Here is a 14,063-nt window from a genome sequence, read left to right on the forward strand (position 1 = left end):
GAACTTCAAACTATAATTACCACACGTGACTTCCGCTTTAAATTTGTCGACGCGCAAGAACTATTAGAACCTGTGTACCTATCTACCTACAGAAAATTGCATTGTCTTTGCAACTACCGGCCATGCGCGGTTTGAACATGCGCGTGTTTTGAATAATAAAATGCGTACAATACAGGGTTTTGGTATTTGCTAACTAGTGATGATCCTACCATTCCTGGTATACTTGCCGTAAAGGTGTGTATAATTCTGTTTGTGCAATGATTTAACTGACGCGGAATTGAACGGCTTCGATACCTGCGTACTGTTATACCCGGTATTGCGCGCGTTTTATTATTCAAAACACGCGCATGCTCAAATCGCGCATGGCCGGTTGTTGCAAAGACAATGCAATTTTCTGTATCTATGTTTGTCCGTACGCACCCACGTGAGCAAAATCGTTTAATAACGGTAAAAGCAGCTTTTACGTAAGAAGTAAAAGTGAAATGAAGTCTGTATTAAACTTCTGCTTGAACTTCTGCACAGGTGAACTTTGCTCTGAGGTGGTTTCTTTTCGGCGGACTGAAATATGGGTGTGGTGACTTTCCTCAGACTACCTTCCCCTTGAGGTTTTCAGGCATTTAGCAACTGAAAAACAACGGTGCAGGCCTCGTACACTACTAGGAATAGCTTATCGCTTCGAGTTGAAAGGGGGCGTATCCCTTACGTACGCGAACGAAAATGAAGAGCAGCTTTGAGGCTTTGTCGAGAAAATTTGTGGGAAAAAACACGTTAGTCACACTATAAAACAGTTTAGAAGATAGTTTTGTACGTAATATGTTGGTAAAAGCGGTTTGTGTAACAAACGCTTCCTTAGCAGTGCATAGCAACGTAATTGAACGAATTACGAATATTTCATGAATTACGAAATACAATAATTAGCTAATAATATTATTGCACAACCCAAAACTACCGTATTGTAAAGTAGTAATACATAGTTGGTTAATTCATAGTAGTATATACTGTCAAGACTGTCTATAGTTAATTCCAGGTGAGTTAGCTAGCTGCATGGCGCCTGGTTTTTAGAAGTAGCACAACATCAACTTGTTTTTACTGATCTTATGTTTAATGACCTACTGGAGGTGCCACTGATAACTTGTAAGGGCAGTTTCAGCAATGGTAAGTTGCAAGCTTCAATTTGAGAAAGCGTTCCTTTCCGTGGTTTAGTCCATCATTCCGTTCCGTTCCGTTCCGTTCCGTTCCGTAGAATAGACCCCACCAACATTATGAGAGAAAACCATCCGGCAGTTCTATTGATGAAATACACAGTAGCTAACAGTATAATTATATCGTCGGACACATGCTACTACAAATAGGGCAATATAAGCTCCACAAGTGGGAATGGCAAGGGTAACAAAAAAAACAGCATAACATATACACTCAATTAAAAAGAAAAATTAATTATATTATACAAATACAACGTTCACACACCATTCTTGACAGTCTTTTGCCATATTTACTTACTTGTTACAAGATAAAGAGCAGCCTTCTGGATCGTCCTTACACTCAGAAAACCTTCCATCTCACCTTCTACAGTATTATTGAGCTTTTTACAGCTAGTTTCGTAGCTAGCTGTAGCTGGATATCTGGATTCCGGAATTTTGCTTGGAATCTTGGGTTGGAATCCGGAATCTTGCCTGAAATTTCGTGGGATTCGGAATCTCGTACAGGGTTCTAGGGTCGTGACGGACCCCTCGTTATGAACCAACCTTTCTCTTATTGCCATCATGTACTTGACGAAGTACTTAATGTGAACTAATTAGTTATTTTTTCTTGCCATGCCTGCATTGGCTTTTGCCTTATGTAGCTACAAGAGTCGCATATAATAATATAATAATATAGATTTAGGCCACTACAATGAGATTACTTGTTTCTCATCAACCGCCCGCACCAAAATTTTCTTTTGCCCATGCGCACTCATTATTGCACGAGATGGCAGCATGGCTTTTTTGAGTGTTGTGGTAGTGGGTTTATCACGTAGAAAAGTACTATTTCCATGAAAAACTGCAATCCCATTGAGATACAGACACCATTTATGAGTGTTTTTTACTTCTGTGTTGATTAGAGAGCTTTCTGGAGCATCAACAACCACCAAGGCATCAACAGTGAGTGCTACAGTGTACATTAGACCCTACACTAGCATTGGTTTCGTGACCTGCATGCCCTATGTGCAGGGCCATCATATCTAAGAGACATAGTAGCTTTAGTCTTGCTACTTCTGCCACAAGCTTACACAGCCCCTCCCCCTAATAAGACTGACCAGCCTACATGTGCTAAGACTGCTGCTGTCTGCTGCTGCATGGTACATGACTCCAAGACTGTTGGAACTTTCGCAAAGGACTTGAATGCTATGTTACTGAAGTTGAAGTTTGTGTGCACTTGGAATTTTACCCTCAGTGTGCACCAGTGCTTGGTGTGCATCCTGCCAATAGCCTAAAAATAAAGGATTATTATACTGGTTTTGTACAAATATGCTATGGCTTGTGTAATAATGAGATAATGAGATAACCCGCCCGCCCGCATGTGTTACTCTATGAGAAGTTGATGAGAAACAAGTTATCTCATTGTAGTGGCCTTAATGTACATACCTCCATAAGTGGAGTATAATCGTACATATCTGAATCACAATTATGATTGTGTGTGAATGTATATTAACATTATTTGTTGTCAGTTAATTACAAGTGTGTGCATGTGTGTGTGTGCAAGTTGGCTTGAAAATTTTCCACTGAGTTTTGATTGATAACATCTCCTGGCAAAGTATTCCAAAGTTTAATCAATGATGGCATATATGAATATTTGTATGTGTCCACTCTTGTGTACGGCTGCATGAGGTGACCACGTGTATAGTGACATGTTACTGGTACTAGTATATTGTCATCAATATCAACATCAACAATATCGTTAATTATTTTGTAAAACATTATCAGTTTTGCATTTGTTCTTCTGCTTTGCAAACTAGGCCATCCCAAAGATTCCATCATTTTAGTCACACTAGCATATCTGTCTTTCTTATTTAAAACAAATCTTGCTGATCGTCTTTGCACCATCTCTAGTCTGTCGATGTCTGTCTGGTAATGTGGAGACCATACCACTGATGCATACTCTAAAACTGGTCGTAGATAAGTTTGATAGCATGATGATTTTACAGCGATTGGACAGTTTGTTAAGTTACGTCGCAAAAAACCAAGCACAGAATTTCCCTTCTTGACAACGTTGTTGTGTTCATGCCAGTTCAGTTTTTGGTCTATGGTGACTCCAAGGTATTTAGCGTGTTCAATTTGTTGGATATTAGTATAGTCTATGTGATATGTAAGGTTAGGTAAGTTAGACTTGTTTGATATTCTTAAACACTCGCATTTACTTGGATTAAAGTTCATTTGCCATTTCTTGGCCCACTGAGATAATGAATTTAGATCTTGTTGTAAAATAGTAATGTCTTCCTCTGAATTAATATTCCTGTATAATAAAGCATCATCAGCATATAACTTGATCTTAGATTAACTACTGTTGGGATATCATTAATGTAACACAAAAAGAGTAGCGGTCCCAGGACAGAACCCTGTGGGACTCCTGATATTACTGATTGTGGTTGACTGGTTTCTCCATTTAGTACAACTTGCTGCTTTCTATCAGTTAGAAAGGCATTGATCCAATTTAACAATTGGCCACGTATACCATATGAGGACATGTGACCGAGGTCACTATAAAAAAAAAAAAAACAGTTTTGACGACGAAAGTAATGACAAACTGATAATGAAAGGATTGCTACACCATAATCATCATGAATGGTTACAGGTACTCTGGTACACAACTATCCAACGTTTTGGGGAACCGCGACTTTAACTGTGTTTTAATTTAACGCGCAGTGTTTAAAATATGACTGGAAGGGCGTGGTAAGCTACTGCATATGGTGGAGCACTCGGACATTTGTACTCATAATATACGTAGTCTACGTGCAGTGAACTACTAAAGATGACTCGTAAGTTATTTCATGACATCAATGTGAGTAGCCATTGTGTAGCCTATCAGTGCCGGGCCGTGTTGTAGCTACTGACATGGTATAAATCGGAATCGGAATGCCATGATTTTTGTGGCTCCCTGCATCGTGTCAGTGTATATATCGACACTGGCTGTGAGGCGTAATTACCTCGGTAATTGCGTACAGACGCGCTGTTTCATGAAGCTAATTCGCAAAGCAAACTGGTGGCAAGATCGGATCATAGTTACAGATATTATATCTATGCTCTAATGGAGCAATCAACTATAATTATATTGTAATTAAACAGTCACTAACTGCTATGTAGTTAAACAAGTGTGTTGAAGATGTCATACAGCAACTGTCTGCCTGACTGCCAATGTAATCAGGCACATCTTCCATTACTGAGATTACATGCATGGTTGTTGTGCTGTAGCTATAATTATGTGTAATTTGCGTGTGTGTGTGTGTGTGTGTGTGTGTGTGTGTGTGTGTGTGTGTGTGTGTGTGTGTGTGTGTGTGTGTGTGTGTGTGTGTGTGTGTGTGTGTGTGTGTGTGTGTGTGTGTGTGTGTGTGTGTGTGTGTGTGTGTGTGTGTGTGTGTGTGTGCACGGGTGTGTGTGTGTGTGCACGGGTGTGTGTGTGTGTGCACGGGTGTGTGTGTGTGTGCACGGGTGTGTGTGTGTGTGTGCACGGGTGTGTGTGTGTGTGCACGGGTGTGTGTGTGTGTGCACGGGTGTGTGTGTGTGTGTGTGTGTGTGAGAGAGAGAGAGAGCATAGTCAAGTGATTAGAGCATCGGTCTGGTAATCAAAAGGTTCCAGGTTCGATGCCCGGTTATGCCAGTTTGGTGCTGTTGAGAATGAAACTTTACTCACATTGCTCCAGTCTGCCCAGCTATATAATAGGAACCTGGTGGTCTGGGGAAGCAGCTCACCAGCTGTAACATCAATGCGTACCTGATGTTTACTGGGTAAGCAAATGCCCAACTGTCCTTACCTGCATGGCTTACCAGAATTGGAACTGTTGTGAAACTTTGGGTTCCGCGACCCCTCTCTGTGAGACCTGAACAGTCCTCCTGAAGCTTACTAGTCCTGCCCCAAGAGGATTAGCCTGCACAAGACTTAAGTGCCTGAGTGCCCCTGCATGAACATCCCAGTGCTTGTTTGCTGAGTGGCAATAGCTGTGTTTCACATGGCTGCCATAGGCTTTGCTTACTTGCTTTGTATGTGTGTGCATTGCTGTTGTTGTTTCCTCATGCAAGAAGCATTGCTCCATGGCAGTCTACCCAGCTGTTTAAATGAGGGCCTGTAATTAACTGGAGAATCAATCCACCCAGCTGTGCCATTATGGCAGGAGAAAGTAAATGCCAATTGTCGTGTAATGGGAGAGGTTCAGGTGGGTCTCACCTTTACCCTGTGAGACATATATTTACTACCACTGACTCTTAGTCTTTACACTCTTAGGCACCTAAAGAGTACAGGGATTACCTAGTCAACTGAGTGGGTGTGACTGTTTGTATGGCAGCCCGAGGTTTAGGCTTGTGTGTGTGCATGTGTGCATGCGTGTGCGTGTACACTTGACCATTCATATTTCTATAGCTGTTATTACTGTCTACCTTCTGGCACTGTTATTGTCAGCTGATTATGTTGAATTGCAGCCAGTAACAGGTTAGCACATGACTAGACACTACATATAACCATACGTATTCACCATAATGCTGATATGATACCTATTACCTAGAAGGTATATACTGTATCTTGAAAATGAATTATGTCGTGTCTGTGACACTCACCAAGTAATTCAGCATTTAGTTACTATTTAGTATGAGTACAAATCATTGTAGTTATGAAACTTTACCCTTAGAGTTATTTGCAAAAAAATTCTGGACTGCTTGCAGCTTGACTGCTCTATTAGAGTATTTTGAGTATTTGTAGTGGAATGATTCAACAATGCAGCAAATAAGTATTTGGTCTAAAATCGCGTACATTGACATGATGGCCTGTATAAGGAACATTCCTGTTCTGCCCATCTCCACTAGACTTCTGCTTACCCTATATACATAATTCTAATGCCTTGGTTAGTATTACATGTATACTTATACTAGAAAAGCAACAAACTACAATAAGCTTTGTCCTTTGGTTAAAGACTGTTGCTATTATACTTAGTAGATATTGGAAGAGTCTGACGTTTCCAAGTATGTTAAATTTAGTGAAGGCAAACATTAAACTGTAAGATTCAACAGCTCATTGAGAATGAAACAGTCAAACAATGATTTCATATTATCTCATCCTACAACTAACTAATCTTCAAAAACTATGAAAGTGCAGTATTTTTTCATATAGACCAGAATTTGTGAAAGGGGTCTTCCACACATACCCAATTATATAAATTTGAAAGACAACAACTTTGTTTCAATGTAACAAACAAATTTTAAAGTTTTCTGCATCCATTAAGCAGCTTGTACTCACAGTTTCAAGTCAATAGCCTAAATTAAATCTAATCAAAAACAGCCAAGCTGTAAAAAAAAGGAGTGCAGCCCTTGAAAAGACTATGGTGAAAAAAGATGTGAAATCCAAGGTGGCGGCCAAGAAATGGCTGTGATGGTAGGTTAATGGTAAAAATTTTAATAACAACAATCCAGGTGAATTTGGTGCCGCTTGGTCAATTGGCACAAAATTCACCTGAATTGTCGTTATTAAAATTTTTACCATTAACCTACCATCACAGCCATTTCTTGGATGCCACCTTGGATTTCACATCTTTTTTCACCATAGCCTTTTCAAGGGCCGCACTCCTTTTTTTACAGCTTGGCTGTTTTTGATTAGATTTCACTTCTTTTTGTATTTGTATACCCCAAAGCCGGCCTATGGCCAGCTTTGGGGCTTTTTAACCTATATATTTTTCTTTACCACAGGAAAAAGAAAAAAAATGAAGCAGATTTTATAAATACTTTAACTCATTCTGATTTTATCAGTAAATGTACAAATTATATATATAATGCATATATCAAGAGTTCATAATATAAAAAGAGAGCATATCAAGACACACGGTAGTGTGTCGTGCGGCCCAAGAAGCCGGCGCGCCACACCATGAGTATATTGACAGGAAGAACGAAAACGTCATTTTCACACCTTTGTATCTCGGTGATCACTTATCTGATTGGAACCAAATTTGCTACACAGTTGCCCGCCAGCCAAGGGAGTCTACATTCCAAATGTGAAGGAAATCGCTCCAGCCATTTCCGAGATACGAGCTGCCAAAGTTTCGTTTTTTTTTCTTCGTTTTTTTTTTCTTCGTCTTTTCGCACACTTACAAAAATTGCTGTAACAAGCAAACGCGTACTCCGATCGCCTTGAAATTTGGCACACAGAAAGGGAGTCCAAAGGCGAATCCTAGCATCAAATTTGGTACAAATCCGATGAATGGTTCAGGAGTTATGACCGATTATTCGCGTAAAACAAGATCGATTTGTTGTCACGCCTACAGGGTAAACCGCTTCATGGAATGAGTTGAAAATTTTTTTAAGGCTTCTAAACACTAAATCAATAGTCTCAAATCAAAAAAAACAAACTACAACATACTACTACTTATTACCTAACTGTATACTTATTACTACCTATACGTACTTAACTTAACCAATGTCAAAGTCAGGAAATTCGTCCTCAGCAGTAAGCGAATACTGGCGGAGTATCATTTTTGCATTGTACCTCCACAAAGTCACAGACAGTTGCTGGAGAAGTTGGCGCCTAGCAAACTTTCGTGGTAAACCGTTTCTAACAGTTGTTCTGTCAGCTATGGAAGAACAACTGAGTTGAAATTTGCTATGTAGTTGAAATTTGCTATGTAGATGGAGTAACCATCGTAGGAGTGCCTTTTGGTGGTTTGAAAGGAATCGAGATAAAGACCACGGAAATATGACACAAAACCCAACCTGTGTCACAATTACGCGATCGATTTTTATGAATAAAAAAGTATTACTTTTCACGCCTACTAGGCAAACCGCTTAGAGCAATGAGCTGAAAATCGGTGTATAGCTGGAATAATCTTCATTGAAAGTCCTTGCAGTAGTACAGAAGAATCGGATTACAAACCACTGAGTTCTGATTCGAAAGCCAACTCCGTGTAGCAAATGCGAGATCGAGATACTCTAATAGAACAGTCACCCTAATAGAGCATTCGGCTAATTTATTTATTCCATTATAGAATTTTATTACATCAAAAGTTATTCTGTAGGGAGTTCAGCTGCAAACAGTTAATCTTATAGACAGTTCAGCAAGAAGACAGTCACCATGTGGAGAGTTAAGCAAATATATCACTATAGAGATTCAGAACATTATAAGTCACACTGAAGAAAGTTCAGCTATAAACAAGTCATGCACTGTGTAAAGAATTCAGCTACAATTAAGTCACTCTCTAGAGAATTCAGTTACACAGAATTCAGCTACACACAAGTCACTGTGGAGAGAGTTCAGCTACAAACAAATTACCCTTTAGAGTGATCAGCTACAAACAAAACACTTTGCAGGGTGTTCAGCTGCAACAAATCAACCTTTAGAGCGATCAGCAATGAACAAATCAACACAAATCTACCTGTAGAGAGATAAGCTAGAAACAAATCACCCTGTAGAGAGTTCAGCTGCAAACAAATCACCTTATAGAGAGTTCAGCTACAAACAAATCACCCTGTAGAGAGATCAGCTAGAAACTAGACACAAAGTAAGGAGTTCAGCTACAAGCAAGTTACCCTGTAGAGAGTTCATCTACAAGCAAATCAACCTACAGAGCAATCAGCTAGAAACAAATCACCCTGAAGAGAGGTCAGCTACAAAAAATCACCCTGTAGAGAGATCAGCTAGAAACAAATCACCCTGAAGAGAGGTCAGCTACAAACAAAACACTTTGCAGAGAATTCAGCTACAAACAAATCAGCTTGTAGAGAGATCAGTTACACACAAATCAACCTGTAGAGAGATAAGCTAGAAACAAATCACCCTGTAGAGAGTTCAGCTACAAGCAAAACACCCTGTAGAGAGTTCAGCAACAAAGAAACCACCATGTAGAGAGTTCAGCTGCAAACAAATCACCTTATAGAGAGTTCAGCTACAAACAAATCACCCTGTAGAGAGATCAGCTAGAAACTAGACACAATGTAAGGAGTTCAGCTACAAGCAAATCACCCTTTAGTGAGTTCAGCTACAAACAAATCAACCTGCAGTGAGATCACCTACAAAAAAGCACCTTATACAGAGTTCAGCTACAAACAAATTACCCTGTAGAGAGATCGGCTACAAACAAATCAACCTGTAGAAAGATCAGCTACACACAAATCAACTTGTAGCAAGATCAGCTACAAACAAATCACCCTGTAGAGAGATCAGCTAGAAACTAGACACAATGTAAGGAATTCAGCTACAAGTAAATCACCCTGTAGAGAGTTCAGCTAAAACAAATCAACCTGCAGAGAGATCAGCTACAAATAAATCACTTTATAGACAGTTCAGCTACAAACAAATTACCTTGTAGAGAGATCGGCTGCAAATTAATCAACCTGCAGAGAGATCAGCTACACACAAATCAACTTGTAGAGAGATCAGCTACAAACAAATCACCCTGTAGAGAGATCAGCTAGAAACTAGATACAATGCAAGGAGTTCAGCTACAAGCAAAATCACCCTTTAGTGAGTTCAGCTACAAACAAATTACCCTGTAGAGAGATCAGGTAGAAGAATTCACCTTGTAGAGAGTTCAGCAACTAGGGACCCGCCGATTATGCTCATAATTTTACCTATTATGCTATGCTGCACTGCTCAAAAATTTACCTATTATGCTTAAATTTATGCTCAATACTTACCCATTATACTCAAATTATGCCCAATTATTTATGCCTCAGTTCTCATGCTCTGCTAATAATTTCCAATTTATGGATAAATAATAAGTGGCTGAAGCACACACTTACTTGTCAAAATGCATATCACAGAAAAGATCGATATACTCTAATAGAACAGTCAGTTATGTGATTGTTCTATTAGAGTTACTGACTGTTCTATTAGAGTATATCGATCTTTCTGTGATAGCTATTTTGATAAGCAAGAATTCATACTATTACACAAATATTCTACCTATTATGCTAGCATTATGCTCAATGCTTTCAGACACCTATTATGCTCATAATTATGCCAGCATAATCGGCGGATCCCTATCAGCAACAAAGAAACCACCATGTAGAGAGTTCAGCTGCAAACAAATCACCCAGTAGAAAGATCAGCTAGAAGAAGTTACCTTGTAGAGAGATCAGTTACAAAGAAACCATCATATAGAGAGTTCAGCTACAAAGAAATTACCCCGTAGAGAGTTCAGCTAGAAGAAGTCACCTTGTAAAGAGTTTAGCTACAAAGAAACCATCATGTACAGAGTTCAGCTACAAAGAAACCACCTGTACAGAATTCAACTACAAACAAATCACCCTGTATAGAGATCAGCTAGAAGAAGTTACCTTGTAGATAGTTCAGCTACAACAATTCACCCTGTAGAAAGATCAGCTAGAAGAAGTCACCTTGTAGAGTGTTCAGTTACAAAGAAACCATCATGTAGAGAGTTCAGCTGCAAACAAATCACTCTGTAGAGAATTCAGCTACAATGAAACCGCCATGTAGAGAGTTCAGCCTCATACAAACCACCTTGTAGAGAATTCAACTACAACAAATCACCCTGTAGAGAAGAAGTTACCTTGTAGAGAGTTCAGCTACAAAGAAACCATCATGTAGGGAGTTCAGCTACAAAGAAATCACCATGTAGAGAGTTTAGCTGCAAACAAATCACCTGTAGAGAGTTCAGCTAGAAACAAATCACCCCGTAGAGAGATCAGCTGGACGAAGTCACCTTGTAGAGAGTTCAGCTACAAAGAAACCATCATGTAGACAGTTCAGCTGCAAACAAATCACCCTGCAGAGAGTTCAGCTACAAAAAAATCACCCTGTAGAGAGTTCAGCTAGACGAAGTCACCTTATAGAAAGTTCAGCTACAAAGAAACCATCATGTAGAGAGTTCGGCTACAAAGACACCACCATGTAGAGAGTTTAGCTGCAAACAAATCACCTGTAGAGAGTTCAGCTAGAAACAAAATACCCTGTAGAGAGACCAGCTAGAAGAGGTTACCTTGTAGAGAGTTCAGCTACAAAGAAACCATCCTGTATATAGTTCAGCTACATTTCAAGTCACCCAGTAGAGAGATCAGCTGCAAAAAAATATCCTGTGGGGCATAATGGGCATGTAATAAATATATGTATATAATTTGTATAATTACTAATAAAATCAAAAATAATTGAAGTACTAAAATTCTTTTTTAAGTTCTTTTCTTCTTCCTGTAGTAAAGAAAAAAACACATGGGTTAAAAAAGCCCCAAAGCCAGCCATAGGCCGGCTTTGCAGTATACAAATACAAAAAGAAGTGATATCTAATCAAAAACAGCCAAGCTGTAAAAAAAGGTGCGGCCCCCAAAAAGGCCATGGTGAAAAAAGATGTGAAATCCAAGGTGGCGGCCAAGAAATGGCTGTGATGGTAGGTTAATGGTTACATTTTAATAACGACAATCCAGGTGAATTTTGTGCCGCTTGGTCTTGGCACCAAATTCACCTGAATTGTTGTTATTAAAATGTAACCATTAACCTACCATCACAGCCATTTCTTGGCCGCCACCTTGGATTTCACATCTTTTTTCACCATGGCCTTTTTGGGGGTCGCACCTTTTTTTACAGCTTGGCTGTTTTTGATTAGATATTTATTACATGTCAATTAATCCCCACAGGATAATTTGCAGCTGATCTCTCTACTGGGTGACTTGAAATGTAGCTGAACTCTCTACAGGGTGATCTGCTTGTACGTAGATGAACTCTTTACAGGATTCTCTCTACAGGGTGACTTGACTCTAGCTGAACTCTCTGCAGGGTTATCTGTTTGTAGTTGAATTCTCTACAGGGTGATTTGTTTGCAGCTGAACTCTCTACATGGTGGTTTCTTTGTAGCTGAACTCTCTACAAGGTAACTTCTTCTAGCTGATCTTTCTACAGGGTGATTTGTTTGTAGCTGAATTCTCTACAGGGTGATTTATTTGCAGCTGAACTCTCTACAAGGTGACTTTTTCTAGCTGAACTCTCTACAGAGTGATTGATTTTTTTGCTGCTGAACTCTCTACATTGTGGTTTCTTTGTAGCTGAACTCTCTACAGGTTGATCTGTTCGTAGCTGAACTCCCTTCAAGGTAACTTCTTCTAGCTGATCTTTCTACAGGGCGATTTGTTTGTAGCTGAGTTCTCTACAGTGTGATTTGTTTGCAGCTGAACTCTCTACATGGTAGTTTCTTTGTAGCTGAACTCTCTACAATGTGACTTCTTCTAGCTGAACTCTCTAAAGGGTGACTTGTTTCTAGCTGATCTCTCTACAGGGTGACTTGTTTCTAGCTGAATTCTCTACAGGGTGATTTATTTGCAGCTGAACTCACTACATTGTGGTTTCTTTGTAACTGAACTCTCTACAGTGTGATTTGTTTGTAGCTGAACTCTCTACAGGGTGATCTGTTCGTAGCTGAACTCCCTACAAGGTAACTTCTTCTAGCTGATCTTTCTACAGGGCGATTTGTTTGTAGCTGAGTTCTCTACAGGGTGATTTGTTTGCAGCTGAACTCTCTACATGGTAGTTTCTTTGTAGCTGAACTCTCTACAATGTGACTTCTTCTAGCTGAACTCTCTACAGGGTGACTTGTTTCTAGCTGATCTCTCTACAGGGTGACTTGTTTGTAGCTGAATTCTCTACAGGGTGATTTATTTGCAGCTGAACTCACTACATTGTGGTTTCTTTGTAACTGAACTCTCTACAGTGTGATTTGTTTGTAGCTGAACTCTCTACAGGGTGATCTGTTCGTATCTGAACTCCCTACAAGGTAACTTCTTCTAGCTGATCTTTCTACAGGGCGATTTGTTTGTAGCTGAGTTCTCTACAGGGTGATTTGTTTGCAGCTGAACTCTCTACATGGTAGTTTCTTTGTAGCTGAACTCTCTACAATGTGACTTCTTCTAGCTGAACTCTCTACAGGGTGACTTGTTTCTAGCTGATCTCTCTACAGGGTGACTTGTTTCTAGCTGAACTCTCTACAGGGGATTTGTTTGCAGCTGAACTCTCTACAAGGTAACTTCTTCTACCTGATCTTTCTACAGGGTGATTTGTTTGTAGCTGAATTCTCTATAGGGTGACTTGTTTCTAGCTGATCTCTGTACAGGGTGACTTGTTCCTGCTGAACTCTCTACAGGTGATTTGTTTGCAGCTGAACTCTCTTACATGGTGGTTTCTTTGTAGCTGAACTCTCTACAAGGTTACTTGATCTCTCTACAACATGACTTGTTTCTAACTGAACTCTCTACAGTGTGATCTGTTCATAGCGGAACTTTCTACTGGGTGATTTGTTTGTAGCTGAATACTTTGCATGATTGTTTCTTTGTAACTGAACTCTCTACAAGGTAACTTCTTCTAGCTGATCTCTCTACAGGGCAATTTGTTTGAGCTGAACTCTCTACATGATGGTTTCTTTGTAGCTAAACTCTCTATTAGATACCTTCTTCTGGCTGATCTGACTACAGGGTGACTTGTTTGTAACTGAATTCCCTACAGAATAATTGCAATGTAATATAATTGAGTAAATTATAAATGCAGCTGAATGCTTTATTAGGGTGACTGTTCTATTAGAGTATCTCGATCTCGCATTTGCTACACGTAGTTGTCTTTCGAATCATAACTCAGTGGTTTGTAATCCAATTCTTCTGTACTACTGCAAGGACTTTCTATGATGATTATTCCAGCTACATACTGATTTTCAGCTCATTGCTCTAAGCGGTTTGCCTGATAGACACGAAAACTAATAGATTTTTATTCATAAAAATCGATCGCGTAATTTTGACACAGGTCGGGTTTTGTGTCATATCTCCGTGGTCTTTATCCCGATTCCTTTCAAACCACAAAAAGGCACTCCTACGATGGTTGCTCCATCTACATTGCAATTTTCA

General features: G+C 39.6%; 1 protein-coding gene across 1 annotated transcript in view; it reads left to right on the plus strand.

Moving 5' to 3' along the window:
• Window positions 1-3,916: 3,916 nt before the first annotated feature.
• LOC136238630 (mucin-like protein) overlaps window positions 3,917-14,063 on the plus strand; it is a 34,293-nt gene continuing 24,146 nt past the window's right edge. Inside the window, exons 1-2 of the mRNA XM_066029194.1 lie at window positions 3,917-4,015; window positions 5,611-5,679. Of these exons, the coding sequence (XP_065885266.1) occupies window positions 4,009-4,015; window positions 5,611-5,679 (76 nt within the window). The 5' untranslated portion in view covers window positions 3,917-4,008. The remainder of the gene's footprint in view (window positions 4,016-5,610; window positions 5,680-14,063) is intronic.

The sequence above is a fragment of the Dysidea avara genome, chromosome 11 (genome assembly GCF_963678975.1).
Source record: "Dysidea avara chromosome 11, odDysAvar1.4, whole genome shotgun sequence".
Taxonomy (NCBI): domain Eukaryota; kingdom Metazoa; phylum Porifera; class Demospongiae; order Dictyoceratida; family Dysideidae; genus Dysidea; species Dysidea avara.